At 38.3% G+C, this 15,641-nt stretch overlaps 1 protein-coding gene across 1 annotated transcript; it reads right to left on the bottom strand.

The window, feature by feature from the left end:
* Positions 1–1,792: 1,792 nt before the first annotated feature.
* Positions 1,793–15,336, bottom strand: LOC136826745 (uncharacterized). The gene is made up of 3 exons (XM_067084155.1): positions 15,063–15,336; positions 4,373–10,374; positions 1,793–2,245 (listed from the first exon to the last, which is right to left on the bottom strand). The coding sequence occupies exons 1-2, from the start codon at positions 15,063–15,065 to the stop codon at positions 5,206–5,208; spliced, it is 5,172 nt and encodes a 1,723-aa protein (XP_066940256.1). The 5' UTR covers positions 15,066–15,336; the 3' UTR covers positions 1,793–2,245; positions 4,373–5,205.
* Positions 15,337–15,641: the final 305 nt, after the last annotated feature.

Genomic DNA, 15,641 nt, shown 5'->3' with positions numbered 1-15,641 from the left:
AAGGGACATTTAGGTACTTACCCTTCTTTGGCTGGTTGTACCGGGCATTCAGGAAGAATAATTAAAAGCACTGGTAAGATTATAACAATTTTTTTCCGATACAGTACTGACTTCAAGGAGATACATTCGCACTGATGCAGCCTCAGAATAAAATAAGACTGAAAATAATATTGTGGCTCAGTTGGGGAACACGTTAAGACTCGTTCACTCGGCACAGAAACGAACGGAAAACTGTTCAGTTACCCCGGAACGAATTTCACTCTATGGAAAGAGCTAACTTGACTAATAGGTTTGAGTTCGAGAAATACCTCTCTCATACGTCGTACTGACGAGTCATCGCAGTTAGTGCTGAAAAGCACATTCATCGTCCTTAGTATTGATAGGACAGATGGGATATTTGATTGACTGGTTTATAAATACTCGTATCAAAACGATAATAAAGCTCATCCGGCAACTGACACGGAGCCATTCAGTTTATGGTCGTTGTGAACATGCCTATATACGGCCCTTCCACAGTCCTAAGACTGTTACGCCATTATAAAATTTATTTTATGAAAGGTGCTTCCTTGCCCAATGAGACTCTAGGGATCATATTACTGTCTTTTGATTATGATATAGCTGCTATGCGGACATTCGTTAGGTAAACGTTCCTTACATACGCGTTGGGAAACAACTATGTAACCAGTTGTTAGCCAGTTTCAGTGTAAACACACAAGTGTCAAAGATCTAAAATAAAAGAGAGAGAGAGAGAGAGAGAGAGAGAGAGAGAGAGAGAGAGAGAGAGAGAGAGAGAGAATTGCTTTGGAGTATAAAAGAGGAATTAATGAAATTCTTTCAATTGAGAGGAAAAGTATACCTTAGTTTAGCCAGACCACTGAGCTGATTAACAGCTCTCCTAGGGCTGGCCCGAAGGATTAGACTTATTTAACGTGGCTAAGAACCAATTGGTTACCTAGCAACGGGACCTACATCTTATTGTGGAATCCGAACCACATTATACCGAGAAATGAATTTCTATCACCAGAAACAAATTCCTCTAATTCTTCATTGGCCGGCCCGAGAATCGAACGCGGGCCTAGGAGAGTGCTAGCCGAGTACGATATCGACCCATCCAATGAGGAACTAATTAAACGTGCACAAAACAGTATAGATGAATAAACAGACATAATCCTCGTGGTCCAGTTTTTAGAAAGCTAAACCCGAGATCCACCCGTCTTTTTTTTTTCTGGAGGGATCAAATTTGATTGGCTGAATATCTCACCACAAGACCTTCATCTAGGCTTCTAGGTTTTCATTTTCAAACAACCGGTGGCGAAATATTTACCAAATTCCAGAACTCCACACTGGCCTTATTTCCGCGTCTGTGGAACATGGGGATTTATCAAATTGCTATGATTTTAAGAGGGCCATGGCGCCAAATCTTAACCCTGGGGACGTTATGTACCGTCCCTAAGCTTAGACCAAGGTACTGTACCTACGTTCTGCACGTACGAATAGTAAGAGAGGCAAATTCCGCCTGGACTTCGCCAATTCTAAAGTGAAGTTTATAACTTGTAGATTATCCTTGGTACACAGAAAAATATATAAATGTGAATACACACTGCGTCTTTTCCCGTACATGTTAATATAAATTGGAAATATCTCCCTGTCAAGCTTCTGGGGAAATTTATATCACTGTGACCTGTTTATTAAACACAGGTTATTCAGTCTACATTAGATCCTTATTTTACCGAGAACGTAAAACACAGACTAACCTCCAACTGAGTCTTTCTAAGGAAAAATCAAATACATGAAAAAGTATATATTTATTCTACGCACGACGGTAATACAAATAAATCACTTCAGTCATAGTTGAACAACAAAATGGGATTCAGTTCAAAGCATAAGTATAAAAAAAAAGAAGCTTCAAATGCATTTTCACTGTGTGAAGGAATTTCTTCCAATTTCTGAAGCCTTTCTGACAAGTATATCGAGGTTTCAATCACTCGTCCCTACAAACATGACACTCAAAGCTCTGATTTTGGGGGGCCCCTTCCAAGATCGTAAAAACCACCAGAAATTTTTATCTTTATTATTAATGTAAGTTGTTTCTGAGAAGATTTTCCCATTCATAAGTGCGAGATTAATGGCTATGGGCTGCGTCTGGTCTATTGTAGCAATTGTCCCATGCTAAGTATGCTACAAGCTTCATTAAAACTCCAACTTTCAGATCCTCACCATCGTTTTTCTTCTTATAAGATTCCACCTGGGAAAAGGGAAAAGATTCAGTCGATCGTTATCAAATTTTAATTACGCACACCCCATGAGGAAAAATGATAGTGATAAAATATGAATTACACTCTCAATGAGTAAAAATCCGTAGGCAATTATGCTGGGTAACTTGTTTTTTCCAAAGTGGATGTTAATAAAAATGCATTACGAAATCTCAATATCATCAGATGACACCAAAATGCAGAACACTTTTTGTTCTCATTGCCTCATTTACTCTATGATGCATCTCTCGGCTTTCAGACATCCAAAACGTTTACTCTCAAATTCTTCATTTCTTCCCCCATTCTTACTCAACAGCATCAGCCAAGCTTCCTGCCTTTCATTTACTCTCACGCTGTTACTCTTGCTGACTTTCACTTTCTACTTTTCTGCCCACAAATGGTCCCAAACTTTCACCAGCTCTTGCAAACATCTGCAAACACACACACACACACACACACACACACACACACACACACACACATATATATATATATATATATATATATATATATATATATATATATATATATATATATATATATATTAAAATACAATATATATATATATATATATATATATATATATATATATATATATATATATATATATATATATATATATATATATATATATATATATATATATATATATATATATATATATATATATATATATTGTATTTTTCCACCTCGTTCAGTTTTCTTTGCTGGGACGAACAGAGCGGTTGTTTTCCGGTTGTTTCCCAGAGAAGGGCGTTTCACCTCTTGTTTTATGTTGTAAGTGAGGTGTCCGGCCGCTTCAGTCAGGAAAGGTATGGAGACCTGATGGAAATTAAGCAGCAAGGGGAACCTTTGTACCAGATTCAGAAGCCCATAACGGCAATGTGTTTCGGGGACTCCGGACCAGCAGGGTGAAGCCTGAGTATCACTTTCAGCAGAGCAAGCTTCATTTAGAGAAGTAGCTTCGACTTCAAGAGAATCACGGCTTCTGGTTTGCAGCTTTGGCTGCGTTGCAGCTTCGTCTGTGGCTGCATGTAGGCCTACAGTTCCAGTTATGTGCTTATTTACAGGTGATCTCATTTGTACATCTGCTGTGTGTCATGTTTTCCCGAGTGCCTGGATTGTCCTGCACTATTTATTGCAGAGGGTCTTCGAACCTAGGGTTTTTTTCCAGTTATTTTTCAGAGTTAATGTTTTTAGTGCTCGGGAGATATGATACTGTTTTCGTGGCATTCTGGTTATGTTCTGCTTCGTCCGTGTGTAATGCTTTTGACACAGGTTTTGTAATTGTAAACTGTTTGGAGTGTTGCCTTATTATTATTGTGATTTGGTGTAAGTTTTACTTTGTTTTGAGGTCCCTCTAAAATTCTCGTTAGCAATTGAAATTTATGTGATTATGGTAAATGTTCGCTTATTAATTCTCATTAACAACTGAAATTTTTGTGATTATGGTAACTGTTGTTTTATTGACACTTTGACTGACTCTTGTTTAAGATATGAAATGTTTTAATTTTACTATAATGTGCTGACTCAACGTTCTTCTCCAGTAAAGATTGTTATATTGAAATAAAATTGTTTTTGGCTTTATCTGGTAATTATAAATCTAATGTATTCTTGTTTTGTGGAATAAGAAAAGCATTGACTTGTTTATAAATTTGTAAATCTTGTTAATAATAAATTAGTTTAAGGTCTTCTTTGTGTTGCTCTGCTCCTTTCTACCTCGGCTGCTGCTAAATTTTTTCAGTTCCAATCATTTTTTTTATTTTCTTTTTTATTCAAAGAACCTGATGAGCCCAGTATGGGTTCATAATGTCTAGGTATGATATGCTTATCCGAGCAAAAAATTATAAACATTTATAGTCTGAAAACTATGGAATTCAGAACCTGAAATCAGAGGCACAGTTAATGGTAGTAACTTCTACTGATTTGCTAACGGTACTTAGATAGCAAAGGTACTATTTACTGATTACTGAAGCTTGGAAAACAAAATTACGCTCGCAACGTAGTGCTAAAAACTTTTATGGTATTCAACATCTCAGGATTGAACTAATTATAAATACCATATTTAAGACCATGGCTTAAATGGACTTGCAAGCGGATGGGCTGCCTGAATAGCTTACCATGACTTGCCATTCCTCGGGATGGAGAAGGCCTTCATATTTTCCTCGGGACATATTTGTTACCGTTGTTCTCGTGTCATCCCTCACAACTTCCTATACGCTAGAGCCAATTATTTAATCTATCACTAATGATCTTCTCTTCAGGGAAACTCCTCCACAAACGTGTTTCCTTCTGGGTTTAAGAGTTATATGTGGAGATATTTAATACATACAGTCTTCATGATATACGGGCCAAATTAAAACATTTCCTGTGGAGATGATAACTGGTTATGTCCTGCATGTAATTTGTCAGAAATTGGAGCACCTGGTACGTAGAGAAGAATGGCTTCCATATGTATGTGATTTCATCATACTAAACAGTGATTTGAAGCACTCCAATGAGCTTGTATTTAAGCACGAAACCTCATTTGAAATATATTTAATTTGCTTCCATTCAGACTACGTAAGATGACAAGGAAAGGTCACAACCATGTTTAATTTACCATGCCACAGACCTTCCACTCTCTTCTTAATGCTGTTCCGAAGTAGTGCTTGGACAATAAAGCCAAGTTTATTTCAATGACAACGTTTTAATTTCTTTGCACATTGTTTTCAGTATAAAATGTTACACTTATATGACCGTCTAGTGTGTCTGCCACTTTCTAGTTGAGTGAAGTTCCGGTGTTGTCTACACAGTGGAAAATTTTTTAATGTGCAGTACTTAACATATTTATAGCATAGCTGGCCAATAATCTGAATCCCTTGAATATATATTATAGAAAATCCTCTTATTTTTGTTGTAGAACTATGAGGAAGCCTTAAATATCTTGATAATTTATAGCACTATAAGATCTCTACGTTATGGTGTTTGGATACTGAAAGACGCCACTTCTGTAATCTCCAGACCGTTCAGGACCAGTTGTTGAATAAGATAAATCTACTGTATCAGGTTGGAAGGCTCCCACTTCTGGGCTGTTGTCTTCGGCACCTGAAGGCCTGTAACTCTCATACCATCCATAATCTAGACTTTCTGGACCAACCCTCTCATTGTCTAAAGTAGGTGGATAGCCTTGCCCAATTTCTATAGCATCACCACTCATACTTATAGGTTCACTTCGAGAAGTTGCCAGGTTATTAGGATCAAAAACCAGTTTTTGTTCATCATTACTGGTACTTCCTCTTTTTGGGGCAATTGTACTAAGTGCCTTTTCTGTCTGAATGACCTGGTTTTCAATGTTACTGGTAATTTCAGGTTGCAGTGCACGGTTAGCATATGAATCTGCAGGTGCATTAGGCCTATTTAAAGAGTCTGCAGAGTCCTCCATCCATAAAAGTTGGTTGCTTATGGCTGGTTTTTCACTAAAAATGCCTTCACCCTCCACAGTGACCTGTAAATCATCATTTTCTGTGGTTATATTGCCAGAGTGATGCTGAATAACATCATCCAGGACATATTTACTTCCATAAGTACCAAACTGAGCGACGTTCGAGTTTTGTTGCAAATCATAATCAGAATTCAACACGCTCTCAATTCCTGGAACTGATTCCACATTCCCTCCTGCACTGCTCATTGTTCTGCTATCTTTATTCTCAAAGCTTTCTTGAGCAAAACGATCTCCAGCATTTAGTGCATCATTTTCAGAACTCATGTTTTCATTACTAATCTTGTCTGAATAGTAGTTCTTCACTTCACTATCTTCACTTGTAAACTGCAAATTCTCATCTCCATGGTCACTGGTACCACTAATTTCATCATGACTTACACCAGAGGTCATGTCAAGAGCAGTCGGATAGCTGTTACTGTTTCTTTTTACCTCAGATTTTTTACTACTTTGTAAAACAATCCATCCTGGAATAAGTTTCTTCTCTGGTGAGTTCTTATTGCCGTTTTCAGAATAGTCGGGCTGTTTATCGAGGTTGAGTGGGTATGCTCCAGGAAAAGACGTAAAACTAGAATCTATTCTTGATCCATCTAAATTTCCCATTAATCCTCCTGTTTGTAGGTTTTCCCTCCTCAATAAGTCTTCATAAAATGTTTCTATATTCCTTCCCAACAAAGAAGGTAATTTATCCCTTAAGTCTTGAGGAATACCGTCAGAGCTGTTTCCAACGCTAATATCTCTCACATCACGTGGCTGAGCATTCAGAGAAGATAAGAAAGGACCATTTCCAAATCCCCTGCCATAGGCTGGTCTAGGCAACCAGGTACGTCTCATCCAAGGATTTGAAAGTCCACTGAGAGGAGGCCGAATGATTCCTTGCCAAAACTGATTATTTTTATCATTTTCGGGGCTAGAGGACATCACTAGACCATCTCCCTCGCAACATGTCGACTTCTGGTCATGCAAACTAAGCTTTTTGTCAAGATCCCTTTCCTTATATTGATATACCGTTCCCCAAAGTGATGGATACCCGTCAGGTGTTTTTGGCGTTAATATGATAGGATATACGTAAATATTCAAACTGGCTTCCTTTGTTCCAGAAGACAAGTTGCATGGGCTGGTTTTGGTATTTGCTGTCGGATCATTGACATCATGGCAATCGAGTTGTTTTTTCTCAGGACACAGATTCTCTGAATTGTCAAAGGATCCATCAGTGTCACTGGAAATATTACACTTTCTGACAGCCACCTTTTCTGGAATTCCCAAAAGCTGTGGTGTGTGGGGTTTATAGCTACCTTCGTTCCTCTTGCCTTTTATTCTACTGAACACCATTAATATGTCTCTTCCCGTTAGAAGAGTGCATATGGAATAATAATCCCCTGAGTGGGACGCTACTGAAAAATCTGCCTGGGAGAATGGCACTAAATGAGACAGTGGTTCAACTGAATCCTTAGTGAAAACCAAACCGATTCTACTCGAAGTAGAATCCACTTTCTCGAGAACTGTCACTGGCACAATTTGTCTCATGTCTGTCCCTGCGAAAATAAAACAGTTCTCACCTTTTGGTGGAACGTCTGCGGGACTGCTAGGAATCACATTCTCACCTTTATTCCATCCCCGTTTTATTAAATTGAAAGCAGATAATAATTCACCTTCGTTAAGGAGAGTGCAAACTTGATAATAGTCTGCCGAGTAAACTGAGACTGAAAATTCACCATAAGAGTGAGGGTTTGGGTAAGGCAGAGGTTCAACTGAATTCTCATTGAAGACAAAATGCTTTTCATTTGGTGCAGGTGTCACGGTATTAAGGATTGCCTCTGGTATGATTTGCTTCATATCACTTGCTCTAAAATAGAAACAGTTCCTGGCGTCCTGTTGCTTTGCGCCATAACGCTCACTGGAATGTCCACCGACATTCTGTCTGTCTTTTATGGAAGTGAAAGCCATTAATAATTGTCTTGCTGTTAGTAGGGTACACACAGTATATGAGTGTTCTGGGTTGAAGTAGAGCGAAAAATCGGGTTTAGAGTATGGCTGTAGATATGTCAGAGGTTCAACTGAACTCTCAGTGAAAATCAAATCTATTCCATTTGGACCAGAGGCTGCCGTATCCAGAATCGTCTTTGGTATGATACGCCACAAGTCTCTCGCTGCAAAAATGAAGCACTTTCTGGCTTCTGGCAGATATTGAGGTTGAGTGGGTGGGACATATCTGTCAAGATTTTGTTTTCTTTTCACTGAGCTGAAAGCTGTCAATAATTCTCGATGTGTTAAAAGAGTGCATACCGTGTAATGGCCTGCCGAGTGAAAGTAGACTGAAAAATCAACTTGAGAGTATTGCTGTGGATTAATTAGTGGTTCAACTGAACTTCCGGTGAATATGAAATCCAAACCACGGGGCATGGCGGCTACTTTATCTAGAATGGTCTGCGGTAAAATTTGTCTCAAGTCTCTTCCAGTAAATATGAAACAATTTCTGTTGTCTGGTGGGCTTGGGGTAGAGCCCCCTATGGCTTTTTCATCGGCAATCTGCTTTCCTTTTATCGCTGAGAAAGCTCCTAATAATTCTCCTTCTGTTAACAGAGTGCATACGGTGTAATATTCTGGTGAGTGGGTGGAAATTGAGAAGCCACCTAGTGAGTAAGGTTGTGAATGATTTAATGGAACCACAGAATTGTCAGTGAATACCAAATCCAGGCCGTTCTGAGTATATGTAACTAACTCCAGAATGTTCTTTGGTATTATTGTGTTCATGTCCCTTGCGGCAAAAATGAAACACTTCTCAGTTTCTGCTGCATCTGCGGGATGACCCCCAGAGACGTTTTCATTCATGATATACTTCTCTTTTATCACTGCAAAACTCATTAATAGGTCTCTCTCTGAGAGAAGAGTGCATATAGTATAATAGCCTCGCGAGTGAAGGGAGATTGAAAAATCACTCTGATAATAAGGTTGCAAAAAAGTTAGGGGTTCATCTGGATTCTTAGTGAATTCCAAATTCAGTCCAATTGGTGAGGAGTCTACTCTTGCAAGAATTGCTGCTGGTATAATTTGGTGTATGTCTTTTGCTGAAAAAATCAAACAATTTTTAGAATTTGGGACATGCAGGTGATAAATATCCCTGACATTTTTATCAGCACCCAGTTTTCTTTTAATTGCAGTGAATGTTAATAATAATTCTCGCTCTCCTAAAAGAGTACATACAATATAGTTGCCTTTTGGGTGGTAAAAAATTGAAAAATCACCAGGAGAGTAGGGCTGTAAATCAGTCAATGGTTCCACTGAATTTTCGTTGAATAGCAAATCTACTCGATTTGGAGGGAAGGAAACTGTCTCCAGTATTGTCCTCGGTATAACTAGTCGCAAATCCCTTTCTGCAAAAATTAAACAATTTTCAGTCTGGAGGTGACTCTCACTGGGAAGTTTCTCCTCTTCATTTGTCAAATTTTGTGAACAATCTGGTGTGACTAATGATGACGTGCTCTCTCCAGATGAAATATTCTTACTTGGATCTGTTACGTCAATGACAAGGATACGAGGACCACCTGGACTTTTGTCTTCTTCAACCGATTGGTTTCCTGTGGATGAATCCATCAGAACAGTCACAGATGATAAATCCTTTGACTCCAAGAGAGGCGTTTCGCAATCAGTTCCATTTAGCACTGATGACCATTTCTCTGCATTGTTTTCCCCAGATGTGGTTAGGTCTAAAATAATATGCTTCGAATTTTTCGACATTTTTTCATTCACTACCTTAACATGAGCACCATCTTGCAAATCCGTCCTTTTGCCGCAATTGCCCCTCTTCCTTGGATGAACCACTTTTTCATTTTGCGGTATTCTAGGCAAATATCCCAGTTCAGCTTCTTCTTCATATACTTTCCTTGATCTGCGGTGTGTTGTGTCCTCACTAGAATTATCAGACTCTGCCAGAGTTTCTATAACTGCTGTCAAGCTGTGATTCATTGATGCTTTATTCTCTGATGCATAGTTCTCCAGGGGGTTTTCAGTTGAACCTACCACAGGTTCCTCTTCTAGTTCACTTTTATTCAGTGGCCTTTCATTACTATCATCATAGTCAGCGTAACCACTTTCGTCTTCGGCATAGCGATCAGAAATATTTCCGTAGTTTACTTCTACAGTTCTAGCCCCTTCAGTGTCATGATCTTCTGGAAACCCAGCTGTTTCATTACTCAGGCTACCGTTTTTCACCAGTTCTAACGACTCATTTTTTATGCGTTCCGAAGATGCACCAGACAAAGTGAGTCTTTTCACCATATCAGGAGGGACGTAAAAATTCTCGACGGTCTCATACCCTCCTCCTGAGCTTTTCATTTCCGTGCTGTTGTCACTACCAACCTCACTGGAAGAGTCTTGGTCTTCATGATCCCCAGAATCACGATCACTGTCTTCATCACTAACCAGCCAAGCCCCGCCAGAGGGCACGACTGATGGAAATGGTCCTTCGCCCTCACCAGACGCTAACCCGTACTCGAAATTCTCCTCAAGAGGGGGCTCTGTCGCTGCTTCAGTCGAGGTGCTTTTTTCCTCCTCATTCTTATCAATCTTGTGAGGCGGCACACCCGCGGAGGCACCGAGTATAATAACCAAAGTAGTTATGGCGACTATCCTCCATCGGACCTGAAAAGAATGAGAAAGATTAGAAAGCCGAATTTCTTTTATTGGTACTTTGATGATGCACAACAAAATGATGAAACTCATATTATACAAACTACTAACTCTGTCTAAGAGCAAATGCTAAGAACTGCATCGCAGTAGCTTATAAAGAAAATTAGATCATAAATATAGTACAATACTGATGGAAAATGATGTTCAAAAATCCTTTCCACAAGGCCCGTTCCCTCTGACAAAGGAAGAAAGGTGTATTTTATAAAAATATACATATACACATGCACACACACACGTATATATAATGGGTATATAAATATATGTATATATACATATATATATATGTGTGTATATTTATATAATATGATATATAATAACATATATATATACTTGGGTATTTAAATATCAGGAAAATAACACTTATACAAGAAATGTTTAAAAATGTTTAAAAGGAAACAACAGAGTGTCAAGTACTTTATGCCCCGAAGATATGTCAGATGCAAGAAATTACTTGGCACTCTGTCGTTTCCTTTTAAACATTTTATGTGGCATCTGCTGATAATCAAATATCTATCTATAATCAAATATATATATATATATATATATATATATATATATATATATATATATATATATATATATATATATATATATATATATATATATATATATATATATATATATGTTAGCAATAAAAAAAAATGTTTAATAGGAAACGACGGGGTGCCAAGTGCTTTCGTGTTATCTGACACATCTTCGGGGCATAAAATACTTGGCACTCTGTTGTTTCCCTTTAAACATTTCCTGTGACTGCATTCGATAATTAAATTACGTGCATGCACGTGTTACTTTTTATGAGTGCATAATACACACACACCCATATATACATATATATGTGTGTGTATATATACTGTATATATATATACATATACTGTATATGTTATGCAGACTTACAAGACCTAACAGTCATTCAAAAGGTACATAATAAAAATGAATATCAGCTAGAAATGAAAATTCAGCTAAACTTAATCTGCCGAAATTATAGGAGGACCAATGCCACAACATATTAGTTAGCGTTGGACTAAATTCAAAAATAAAAAAATCCCCCAAATTCATTTGACTTCTAAAGTCCTCCCAAGTTCCTCAAACCCGCGGTTTTTTATATAAAAATCAAATAAAAAGTCTTGTAAAAAAAACTCGGACTAACCGTATCCCATTTCTAAAAAAACAAAAAAACACTTGATAAGAATATTACAGATTACTGTTTACGTGGTTGTATAATAACAAGCACCACTGCATTATATGTCATCAATGAATACGGGGAATAAACAGGTAACAATATAATCCCTCCAAGTATCCTCAAATCGAAAGTGTATTTCCTTCAGAAGCACAAGCAAAGAATTCCTACAGAAATATAAATGCGTTCAGGTCATGCGATTTTTTCGTGATAGTTGCACATACTGTGACTATTAAAAGACCTTCTGTCGAGTCAGCACAAAAGAACGGAAAAGACAGAAGGACAAACATACAGAAAGACACCGAAACTGAGTGACCACAAAACATCATTCCCGCCAAGACTCTCCGGCGCTTTCATCTCGAAAGTTATCGAGCTCAAGTGCCTGCGCGCTGACCATAAAGCATGCCTGATTTCGCACTGTTATCGCAAAGGAGTTTACGTCAAAAAAATATCAGAGTTTCATATCGCACCTTTAGCGGCAGCATCATTGTGAAACTGAAGGTTGCCGTGACGGGGAAATCTCATTTTTTATTCCCCTTCCAGAGCGAGGCAACTAAACTAGGAAAAAATCTCTTGATAAATAACGCTGAACTGGTAATAACTTTCCTTCTCGTTTCCTTCTGGGGAGAATCGTTCTTTCTAGCGCGTGTCCGAAGACCTTTTAGGAAGACTCGGTCGTGCAATGAATTCCAAATAAATGTAAGTAAATTCAAGTACCCGCCGTGCTTTTAGGAAAGCGTCTCCAAAAGTTATGACCAGTGACGTGGAAAATAAACCATGTCAGTTTTGTGAAATCCTAAATGAAAATTTCGCTCATGGCGGCTAATAGCAGAGGAGAACAAGGCTACGAGTGATGTGGAATCTTGCATATTTCACGTAGAATCGTCTTTTGCTGTTTCACGGAACCAGGCCATCAGATAGGCTGCTTCAAAGCGAAATTTCTGCTTTCAGAAACGCAGGTAAATGTAAAAGCATCTTTTCTGCTGTTGCGCTCTCTCTCTCTCTCTCTCTCTCTCTCTCTCTCTCTCTCTCTCTCTCTCTCTCTCTCTCTTTTCTTTTTCTTACACTATGTCAAACACTTACACTACCATACGAAAATTGATCAGTACACCGTCAGCAAGCACAAGATTTCCCAAAAAGCCAACGAAGCCTTTATGTTTATTATTCCCAAATGAATTTGCTTATAAAACAAGTAAAAAATGCGCCGAAGAACTTCGGCGCAATCGAGTTTTCTGTGGAGCCGCTACAACGTATAATCAAGACCACCGAAAATAGATCTATCTTTCGGTGGTCTCGGCATAATGCTGTATGAGCCGCGGCCTATGAAACTTTAACCACGGCTCGGTGGTGGCCTAGCCTATATCGTTGCTAGAAGCACGATTATGTCTTATTTTAACCTTAAATAAAATTTAAAATTACTGAAGCTAGAGGGCTGCAATTTGGTATGTTTGATGATTGGAGGGTGGATGATCACCATACCAATTTGCAGCTCTCTAGCCTCAGTAGTTATTTTAAGATCTGAGGGCGGACAGAAAAGGTGCGGACAGAAAAAAGTGCGGACAGAATAAAGTGCGGACGGACAGACAAAGCCGGCACGATAGTTTCTTTTACAGAACACTAAAAAACCAGAATAACTACTTAGAGCCCTGTGATTTTTCAGCAATTAGGAATTACTGGACACCAGCATTCCCCAAGTCTATTATGAGTATTCTCGATACCTCACAGTAACAGATCTATCCTTTTGGCCAATTATGCTTTTGTGTTCGTTTGCGAGCGCCTGCATGCATACTAATGTGCGTGCATAGTGCCTGTTAGGGCATGCGTGTCTGCTTGCATGCGTAGATGAGTATTCATGCGTGTGTGTACACGCTTCCTTTTGTGTGTCGGTGTAGAATGATGTGTATTGTGTTTGCTTCAAGAAAAGTTTCAAAAGTTACACTTCTGTCTAAGTAGATCTCAGTCTAATTAGATCTCAGTCTAAATAGATCTCAGCCCAATTAGATCTCAGTCTAAATAGATCTCAGTCTAAATAGATCTCAGTCCAATTAGATCTCAGTCTAAATAGATCACAGTCCAATTAGATCTCAGTCTAAATTGATCTCAGCCTAATTAGAACTCAGTCTAAATTGATCTCAGTCTAATTAGATCTCAGTCTAATTATATCTCAGTCTCATTAGATCTCAGTCTACCCGGAAATCTGGATCAACGGATTCAGTTTATTGTTACTGGGAATCATATCTTGACGGGTGATTGTAAAAAAAGGTAATTCAGAAGAGCTAGAGACAAATAACTTGGAGAGGGGTACACGGAGAATAAGCGTATTTTATCATTTAAGAAAGGCTTGAAGATTTCCTGGAGATAATTGTCGTAAGCCTGTTCATGCACAATAATAATAATAATAATAATAATAATAATAATAATAATAATAATAATAATAAAAGGAGGGTACTGTTTACAATAACTGCAAGAACAGCATTTAACTAAACCCAACCCTCTCTCTCTCTCTCTCTCTCTCTCTCTCTCTCTCTCTCTCTCTCTCTCTCTCTCTCTCTCTCTCTCTTTATAAGTGACGTATTTAGTACCTTATTAAATCTTTTCATTTATGTTATCAATCGCCGTACCTATGGTATTTAACTAACTAAATAACTTTTTTTTTTTGCAATGGATGCTTTTTTCCAATATTTGATATTTTGATGTTGAAGTGGTTCATCATTGCAATATCAGAGATGTTAGCTCTCATTGCCATCCACAAAAATAATAACGTTCGCATAATATGCAATCTTCAGATATTGGTGTCAATATCAACAGCCTGAATGTTAGTCTCTGCATGATTAAGCTTAATCTATTTTCGTGGCTAAAACTTATATTACCATATGCACTATTTCTAGTCAGAAAGACACTACCACAATTAAGTAATCTCCTATTGAATACTGATTCACCTTCAGATTTAATCTAGGATCTCACTACTGTTGCTTCAATGGACTTTTGAGAATCTTAACTGGTTCCTTTGAGAGTAGATTACCCCTTATAAGTAGATCCTTTTCAACTAAGCAAGAATCCTCCATAATTTCTATCCACGCAGCATCTCACAATCATTTCATTAGAGAACCTTTGAAACCGAAGAACCAAAATTGTTTAACAATTTGTAACTTGATTAAGAGCATTGAAAACTTGGAAATATGCTACAGAATTTTAAAGACTAGAGCCTCGTGTTTTTATCAAAAGCATTAACAAGACGTCTATGTTCCTCCTTACAAAAGTGTTTTTACTACACCGAAATTTCACTCTTCTGCTAAGATAAGAGACATCAGTATTTGATAAGTTCACTGCAACAAGTCCACCAGATTTTTATTATCTTGCAACGAGGAAAGTATCGAAGTATACAAAGGCCACACAACCGAACCGACCTGGTCGCGTTCACGAGGGTAATACTGAATACCATTTCATCTTGCAGGAAACTCACCATATCGGAGCTGAACGACGCCGGAACTACAGATCACAGGGTTCAGGAGACACTGTTGATCAAAGTATGGCCAGCGGAGACCTAGCCTCGGTTACTCCACTTCTGCGACACCTGCCGAATAAATATCGCATTCTGGACGGCTGCCTCGTAACTTCACGGCAATAAAACGGAATACATTAAAGTAAATATTATTGTTATCACTAATGAGGGCCCAAAAGAATTCCTCTGGAGAGCACGTCGTGTTGCAGTAAGCTGTCACAACAAACTGAGCACTGTCGTTTCAATTACGAATGAAAAGTTCTAGAGGCCCTAGACGACACAGGATTTTTCAAGAATACAAAAAACAGATTTCGAGAGAATTTTTGGGGGGTATAATTCTGTCCCCTTGCGGGAAGCACGTTCCCTCACAAGGCTTGTAACAACTGTCATCTTCCCAGAGAATAAACAAGTGTTAATATGAATACGGTTTCGTTACTCACCGGCCTTTCCAGCGCGTTACTTGTGTCGATGTACAGTGCCTCCTGGTTACAGTCGTGAGTCAGTTGTTTTAAGAATAAAGCAGATTAGAAAATCCTAGTC

Source organism: Macrobrachium rosenbergii, chromosome 41 (genome assembly GCF_040412425.1).
Source record: "Macrobrachium rosenbergii isolate ZJJX-2024 chromosome 41, ASM4041242v1, whole genome shotgun sequence".
NCBI lineage: Eukaryota > Metazoa > Arthropoda > Malacostraca > Decapoda > Palaemonidae > Macrobrachium > Macrobrachium rosenbergii.
The sequence above is the reverse complement of the archived record's forward strand: the minus strand, read 5'-3'. Positions and strand labels throughout refer to the sequence as shown.